General features: G+C 39.3%; 1 protein-coding gene across 1 annotated transcript; it reads left to right on the plus strand.

Moving 5' to 3' along the window:
* Window positions 1–829: 829 nt before the first annotated feature.
* On the plus strand, window positions 830–4,703 carry cfd (complement factor D (adipsin); the record flags this gene model as incomplete). The annotated part of the gene is made up of 5 exons (XM_080042203.1): window positions 830–893; window positions 1,617–1,773; window positions 2,215–2,356; window positions 2,812–3,102; window positions 4,524–4,703. 5 exons carry the CDS (start codon window positions 830–832, stop codon window positions 4,701–4,703), a joined length of 834 nt encoding a protein of 277 aa, XP_079898329.1.
* Between the last annotated feature and the right edge of the window lie 4,554 nt (window positions 4,704–9,257).

The following is a 9,257-nucleotide window of genomic DNA, read 5'->3' on the forward strand; positions in this document are numbered from 1 at the left end:
GCGCGGCGGGTTCCTTTGTTTACATATCAGTTTACAGAGCCTATAACCTGTGTATAAACACTTGATTTTTTTCTATTTATTTCAGCACACACACACACACAGTTACTGAAAGGAAGCAGATCGTGAGCAGATCGTGTGTGTGAATGGTAACGTGGGAAAGGAAAACAGGTCTCCCTTGTAAAAGAGTCTTCGGTCTCAATGGGATTTACCTGTATAAATAAAGGTTAGAAAAAAAATCAAAAATAAATCTTGACAACAAGCGTTCTCCAGAATCACTGACTCCACCTTTAAAAGAAAGTATCTAGAAATAAAAGTATACAGACAGAATGTTAAGCTAAGAATGCAAACAGCATTTTTTACTGTCATCTTCAGTGGAGAAGTTGTTTGTTTTTTCCTGTGTGTTCATTCCAGGAAACAGGGAACAGGGAGACAGACTCCCACACACATCTTGCTCCACAATCTACTTGATTTATGATTTCCTTTCAAGTGAGACCCTGCGTTCCAATTCCCATACTTCCATACTATTTAGTATGCCAAAAAAAGGATTTAGGATGTCCTAATACATGCACGCCAATTGTAGTATGCTGAAAATACATAAATGCGCCCACTAACTCCAATAGCATTTTGTAGTATTCGTCTTTATTCTTGACATTTCTCAACATAATGAAAAGAAAATCTTCCTTATCTGATTTTTCTCTCTCTCCTGTGGCCCTTAAACTCTTCTGTGCTTTAGTATGTAGTGTAGTAAGAAGAAAGAGTATGTGATTTGGAACGCAGGGAAAGGCTTTATAACTTCACAGTCGCTGGTTCTGGTCAATAAACCGACATCATGGTGTCAGGGAAGGACGTCCTCGTGTCTGCTGCTGTCTTTGCTTTTGCTCTCATTTCACACAGTAAGCAACATTTTTTTTTCTTAAGGAACTAATGATTTGTGCATTAAGATCTATCTTCTTATGCTAGAACTGCCATCGGTGTATGAGTGTGTGTATGAATGGGTGAATGAATGGGTGAATGTGGTAAGATATGTAAAGCGCTTTGGGGCTGAGAAAATCGGCTAGAAGGCGCTATATAAGTCAAGACCATTTACCATTTACCATTTATGCCATATTCATTTGTTTAGATTGTTATTGTGTTATTTTCACAGTATTATGAATCTAATGAACTGTATTATTATTATTTTTGCAAGACCAACACTTTTCTAAAGTGCTACCTTAAAACCTACTTAGCTATGTGCTATTTATTCAATTATCTAACACACATGCTGATTTAAATTATTGATAAGTTTGGACAATGAAATAAGCTTGGCATGAAATTCTACAATCCCAATTAGTTACTATGAAAATACTCTGCCAATCACCCCCCAACCTGAAAAAAAGTCATTTTGCACCATGCCATGCAGTACCCTTAACATGTATGCTACTGTATATAACCAGAATTGTGAAAGTAGTTAAATTTTGTGATTTTCTTTTTTTAAATTGTGATTGCATTGTGTGTGTGTGTGTGTGTGTGTGTGTGTGTGTGTGTGTGTGTGTGTGTGTGTGTGTGTGTGTGTGTGTGTGTGTGTGTGTGTGTGTGTGTGTATGTGTGTGTGTGTGTGTGTGTGTGTGTGGTTCCAGGTGAGGGTATAATAGGAGGCAGAGAAGCGGCCCCACACTCCCGTCCCTACATGGCTTCCATCCAGGCTCCGCACGGGGAGAATCTGAAGCACGAGTGTGGAGGGTTTGTGATCGCAGACCAGTGGGTGATGACCGCTGTGCACTGTCTGCCAACTGGGTGAGACAAAACATTCCCCTAACCATCAATGTACTGTAGTTTGCTATGTGGGAAATTTGGGAACAATTAGGTTTAACTTAAATGTGTTGTTTTCAAATGCATCTATTTAGGCTACTGCAATGTGTTAATCTTGCCTTTGATAAGAATGTCGATATAGCAATTTTTTTTTGATATTTTAGTTTTTTTCCACAATATTTTATTATTTATAGGCCTACTTATTTATAAGCAATATAATGTACTTACTTATAAAGCATTTGTTTATGCATGTGTAATGTTTTTGGTGTTATTCTATAGAACAGAAGATAATGTTTCATCTTAATCATATTATAGTTCATATTTTGTGAAATGGGAAAATTTAATAATTTTTTACATCAAATTGTTGTTATTATATTATTTTTTATGATTATCCAGTACTACTATATTGATCTTTTCTTTGTAAAGGCCGAATGGGAGGAAGGTGGTGCTGGGTGTCCATTCTCTGAGTGAAGCTGAAGAGACGAAGCAGATGTTTGATATCATGGAACTCTACAATCACCCAGAGTTCAGCGCGTCAAATTATGATAATGACATCGCTTTGATCAAGGTATGTCAGCGATATAGTTATATAATATAAATATGGATATTTTATGTGAATTGTCAGAGATACATTATTCCCACATGTAAATTCTTATTTTATCATGTCTTTAGGAACATGCCAACAACAGATCTCTTTATTTGGAGATTTTTGAGAGAAAAAAATCTATTAAGAAGTTAAAGGTGCTCCGAGAGGAACTTTCTGTTTGTGTTAATTCTTGCTTCCCCCTTTGGACAAAAGCGGTAGTACCGCCAGCTGTTGTTCCTGTGTAAGCGTACCAATGACAAAGGCATTACGAAAAACTATATGAAAATAGAATTCTTTGCACTGATGGTCTTGTTTGCTGTTACATGTCATTTATGATCATCAGAAGAAAAAGAATGAGGAGTATTTAAAAGTTCCTCGTAGCACCTTTAAGCAAAAAAACATTTTAAATAAATCATTTTCTCTGGTTGTCTTTACAGTTGGATCGTCCATTCAACGCCTCCGAAGCCATCAAAGCGGTGGAATACATCCGAGCAGGGGGCATAAACCCTGAGATGAATGCAGAGGTGGAGACCACGGGCTGGGGTTCCCTGGACGATCTGGGCTCCCGGCCAGACAAGCTCCAGGAGGTGTCGGTAGAGATAGTCAACCCTCTACTGTGCCGGCGCAGAGATTACTTTGGCTCAAAGTTCACCAGCAACATGATGTGTGCCCACAAGGTTTGCCCCAACCCCTGTGACAAACCTTACAAGAAGGAAGACAGCTGTGATGTAAGCTATTGTTCTTTCTCTTGTTAACCTGTAATTTTAATTTTATTTAAATGTTCTACTTCTATTCCCTCCGCTTTTAAATGTTTTATTTCTATTCACTCGCTTTTCTAATGTGTTTTTATGTATTTTAATCTTGCCCCTGTAAAGCACTTTGAATGGCCTTGTGTCTGAATTGTGCTATAGAAATAAAACTTGCCTTGCCTTGCCTTGCCCTGCCTTCTTCTAAATAGAAATAGTTAATTTGTCAAGATAGCCTCATGTACTGTATATTTTTCTGTATTAAAGCTATAGTGCGTAACTTTTTCATAGGGATGTAAGCTATTGCTCCTTCTCTTCTCCTACATATAAATAGTTCTACCAATATCCAATAGGATAACCTTGAATCATGCATAACTTTTTATATGAAATGAATGTCGGTTTCATTCAAGCCATCGTCAAATGAGTTGACACAAAGTTGATTAATCTTATCAGCTCCACAACAACTCTCTCTGTGTTTCCCAGTATGGCAGCGTTTACAAACTGGTGTTGACACCCTGACACTGGTGCAAGAGCCTGCGAAATGTTTCAGTTGTTTATAAAAAAAAAACTGGACGTACAGAAAAACGTACCTCATGTAGATGCGCCGACATTGTTGTTGTAGTAACTCAGAATTCCTCTTGGGGGCGACAGAAGTTATGCACTATAGCTTTAAATGTGGCACAACCTCTGTTATGTTTCCACCTCCAAAAATTATATTCCATCAGGGTATTTCTAATGTTTTTCTGTGATGAAAGCTATGGGGACTTTACGGTAAAACCATGGACTAATTATAAAAGGGTAAAACCAAATAATGTTGATTTTGGCTTGGCTCACTTAAACTACATAAGAATACGAACAGAAGATCCCAGCTGCTGTAGGCTAAGAAGTGTTTTTGCCAGACCAAAAAAGACTGACTCTTTGTTAGGAGATATCTAGGTGTGAACAGTTCTTTTCAGTTGCCTTTCACTCTCATTCACAGCTTGTTGCCAACTGGAACCACTGTTGTCAGATGTGTGTTTGTGTACTATACTGTGATCTCCTGTTTAAAGGTGCAGTCAGTGATTCTGGAGAACACTTGTTGTCAAAATCACTTTTGGTCAACATCAGTGAATATCTCCTCACGATCCAATACCTGTATGTACTATGTGTGCGCTGAAATAACAACTCCAGTGTTAATACACAGTCTAGGCTCTGTAAACTGGTATGTAATGTAAACAAAGGGGTCCCACCGTAGCTAGAAGCATGCCTCTTTTCAGCACACTCACTCAGTATGGATAGGTAGCGGATCGTGAGGAGATAGTCACAGATTCTGACCAAAGGGGATTTTGACCACAAGCGTTCTCCAGAATCGCTGACTGCACCTTTAAAGCCCTTCCTGCTGGTTCTGTGTGTGTGCTCTACAGGGTGACTCTGGGGGTCCTCTGCTCTTCAATGGCGTCGTAGTCGGCATCACGTCCAACGGAGGGAAGAAATGCGGACAGATCAAAAAGCCCGGAATCTACACCGTCATCTCCCACTACACTGAGTGGATCGACAACACTATGGCCCCGCAGCCAGAGGCAACACTGGACGATAGCAGTTAAATTTAGGAGGGCTGGGGGTGCTCCGGTGGTGTAGTGGATAGAGCGTGTACCATATTTGCTCCAGCCTTAATTGCAGTGGCCGCAGGTTCAAATCCGACCCGTTGACCTTTACTGCAGGTCCTCCCCCCTCTCTCTCTCTCTCTCTCTCTCTGTCTCCCCATTTCAACTCTGTACTATCTAATAAAGCTTGAAAATGCCAAAAAAAAATCTTTAAAAAAGGAGGGCAGGCAAGACAGTTATTAGCAGCATATTAGATTTTATTTTTTATTTTTTTTACACAGTAGCCAATACTGATTGTTTTTGCAATACACTAATGGACTGTCACAAGTAATGCATGGCTAAAATCAAATCAAATTGATTTAACAAATCACCTTATAAAATAATCAATAAAATACAATGTATCATAGCAGGATCTCATGTCTTTCTTGAGTTGTGTAGTATTTTCAGACATACGGCAAATGTCATATGTAGTTCACTTGCAAAGAGATATGTTCATAGACCAAAACATTATCCTATTAGTACAAAGATGAACTGTTATTTTGCAGATTAAGTGCAAAATACAAAACCCATCACTGATATGTTAATTAACAAGACTTTTCTAAAACATTAGATTGAAAAGAATGCATTTAAAAGTTGCCCAAGATCGGGTGGCGTAGTGGATAAAGCGCGTACCATATTGTCTCCAGCCTTCGTTGCAGTGGTCGCAGATTCAAGTCCGGCCTGTGGACCTTTACTGCAGGTCATCCCCCCTCTCTCTCTCTCTCTCTCTCTCTCTCTGTCTTCCCATTTCAACTCTGCACTATCTAATAAAGCTTGAAAATGCCAAAAAATAATCGTAAAAAAAAGGGTTACGCAATAACTGCTATAAATCAATCTGAGTGTTTTGCATAATTATTGTGTTTTTGTGCAATTTTATCAGTGTGACAGATGGTGTTAGAGATGAAACCGTTAAGCAATCCTACCTCAACAGTCATCTCTCATAAAGCTGTCAGATAAGCCATTGCACCAACGGGGAAGTACAGAAGAGCAGAACATTTGCGGCTGTGCTTCTTTTTCCCCTCCTAGATAAACATACACATGAATAATAACCGATGTGTTCTGCGCTTTTTGTTAAGTTTGGAAAACCCCACATTACCAACATTTTGTCAATTTTTTTTCCACACGTTTATACTTTTTATTCATAATTTAAAAGTTAATTAGTAGTTCTGATTCTTCTTCACAACATTGACTGGCATTCATCTCAATTATCTTGAAATAAAATGATACATATTTAATTTGCATATGATGATTTATGTTGAGTATAAATACACTTTTTACATTTAATTAGAAATATATAGATATATGTATATATATTATTTGCAATGGTTTAAGATGATTAAAATTCACTTATATAGTAGATCAACCACAGTGGCATTTTTCTGCAAGCAAACCATTATTCAGTCAATTCAATTAAAATCCATGTACAACTGATTACACATTCAAGAAAAAACTCTTCTTTGAGAACATCTAAAGAAACTAAACTTCACTAATATCCGTCTCTCAGTAAGCAGTTCCCTTCCATGGCTCCCTCCTTCCTCTCCTCAATATCTTTCTTCCTTTGCCTCAGCTCCTGCTCTGAGAACCTTTTCACCGTGTGTGGGCGGCCTCCGTGCGAAGCCACCAGTTTGCTTATCCCCCCTAACAGCTCTTTAACCTGCGGGTAGCTCAATGCATTCTGGGACTTTGTTGAACTTGTGACACTCAACTCATAATACCTGCTCCCACATTTGCGGACGAGATCTCGTAAGGTTGCGTGTGCTCCGGCTACGTACTCGTTGATTCTCTGAGGCCTGTGTTGGCTGCCGTCAAAAAATCGGACGAATAGTACCATGGCGTGCTCCGTAAAATCTCGCCCGAATATCTTCTGCAGTTCCCCCAACATCTCGCACTCTCCCTGGGTAAAGCGCCCGACTTGGAGCACCAACAAGAAGACATGGGGACCCGGTAAGGACAGAGCTAAACAGTCTTTAACTTGGTCTAGATCTTCGGCCCCGTCTTCGTCCCACAGCTCAGGGGTGTCGACCAGAATGAGTTGATGTCCCGCCGCAAACACTTCACTTTTCTGACAGTACAGAGTTGGCTGAGGGGGGTCGTTAGTGGATGGAGTGGTTGAGTATTGGTTACCTGCTCGCTCTAGGATGAGGTTTAGAGCAGAAGACTTCCCACTGCCAGAGAGACCCAACAGCATGACAGATATCTTCTTGGTGTCATCCCCTGAAAGACAAAAAGGAAAGAAAAGGGGCTGTAAAGAAGTATTTTCATTTAACAAAAGGTAGAAAATAAGAAAAATGAAGGGAAACTGGCTATTAGAAAGCATTTCCAGAAAGATTACAACATGAACTATTTTTAACAAAAGGTAGACTGATAAGAACACTCCCTGACTTTTAGACCAGTAGCTTTCACTAAAGACAATTATTTTGTTTATTTCACCTTTACTGTGTCATTTTCCGTATTGGGTAAAAGCACATATGTATTACATGTGTAGAACTGAATAAAAGTGATTGTAGACTGTGGAAGGTGAGTGAGGAATTTCTATATTAATGTATAACTGTAACGCCCCCTAGTGGGAGAAGTGGCTGCATCATTAATGAAAAACTTTGTAGTTAGTAAGTGTTATATTATCTGAAAGTCAGCAATTTGTCTCAATTAATCTTTTTTCAAAGAATCCCACATGAAAAAAAAAGTTAAATAAAAAGAAAAATTGCATACACAGTGTACATGCACCGTACATTCTTACATATTTGTACAGATATAAATGCTTGGTGTACAGGAACGTAATAGATATGTATTTTTCTTAATCTGAACTTATATTATCTTAACTCTAATATATAATATATATAATAATAAGAAAGTAAAATTACAAGATCCTGTCCTTCCTTACGTCCCTATTTGTACAGCTGAAAATGCTTGGAGTAGAATAAAGTAATGGATCTGTCTTTATATTTCTCTTAACTTTTTATGATTTTAACATTCTATAACCAAGTGCAAACAACCCTGTGTTACAATACCCATTACTTCCCTACTATTTAGTATACCAGAAAAAGATTTAGGATGTCCCAATACATGCACGTCAATTGTAGTATGCTAAACAATACATACATGCCCCACTAACTCCAATAGCAATTTGGAGTATTCGTCTTTATTCTTGACATTTCTCGACATAATGAAAAAAAACTTCCTTATCTGATATTTTCTCTCTCTCCTGTGGCCCTAACACTCTTCTGTACTTTAGTATGTAGTGTAGTAAAAAGAAAGAGTATGTGATTTGGAACGCAGGGTTTGTCTTACCCTCGTTGGCCTTGACCTGTAGCTGCAGCATGGCTCTATGGCTCATCACAGCCTCTTCCAGACTCTCTCTCTTCGTCTCAAATTGCTTCTTCTCTGCTGCCTCCATCTTCCTTTCCTCTGCATGCTTCCTCTTCAGCTCCTCCATTTCTCTTGCTCTCCTCTCCTCCCTCTGTTTGGCCAATTCCTTAAAATCCTGCTCCTTCTCCCCGGCATCTTGCACCTTCTGTTTCAGCATTTTCATCGCCGAATCCTCCGTGCTATTTTTCCTCGCCTCCGAAAGCATTGTTTCCGTGTAACCCGTCGCGCCGTTTTCACTCAACATGTGATCCACCATTTCGAACAGAGCGTGAAGTTTGTCCGTGGCTGTAGATGAAGTGATTCGACAGTATCTCCCATCGCACACGTTTATCAAGTCCAGGAAGGCGTCGTCTAATGTCTCTGCAACTTTTCCGTCTTCCAGAGAGAGAACCGCCAAGTATTTCAAAGCCTCGGCTCCGAAATTCGCCTGCAATATGTCTACCATTCTTCTTTCCCTCTTCGTGTAATGTCCACCTTGAATCAGCAACAGAAATGTACTGACTCCTTCTACACACGCCTTATAAAAACAGCCGTCTATCGCCTGCCCGATGGCCTCTTCGGTCATGTCTTGTTTTAAATCTGGATAGCGTAAGCTGACAGAGGAACCGGGCGTTGTTAGGTCACAGACTTGGGTAGGACCGACAGAGCTAAAGGTGATCTGGAGGTGTTGGACCCCAGAGCTGTCCTGCAGAAGGGACTGCAAAGAGGACCATTCCTCCACTGTGGATATGACCACCATCATCTGCTTTGTGTTGGTTACGCCGTCTGCAAAACAACACAGTAATGATTTGTTAATGACTTGTAATCATTATAAAGGGTGTGTTAACAAAAGGGGGTCCACCATGAAACATCCCTGTTTACAGACTCTATAGGCTGTTTATTAACACCAGATTTTTTTCAGATCGTGAGGAGATATTCACTGATTTTGACAAAAAAGTAATTTTGACAACAAGCTTTCTCGAGAATCACTGACTCCACCTTTAAGTGCACAAACCAGTTTCCAATATGATTTCTATGTGTTTTGAAAGAAACCTTTACAATTTTTGTAATAAACTTACAACAACCCAATATAACAGTCAGTTTATTTTCAGATATTTCAATTACTTCAAAGTATTGGGAAATAAAGGTAACCTATACAGTTCCAGGGGA

This window comes from Ammodytes marinus, assembly GCF_949987685.1.
Source record: "Ammodytes marinus genome assembly, chromosome: 15".
Taxonomy (NCBI): domain Eukaryota; kingdom Metazoa; phylum Chordata; class Actinopteri; order Uranoscopiformes; family Ammodytidae; genus Ammodytes; species Ammodytes marinus.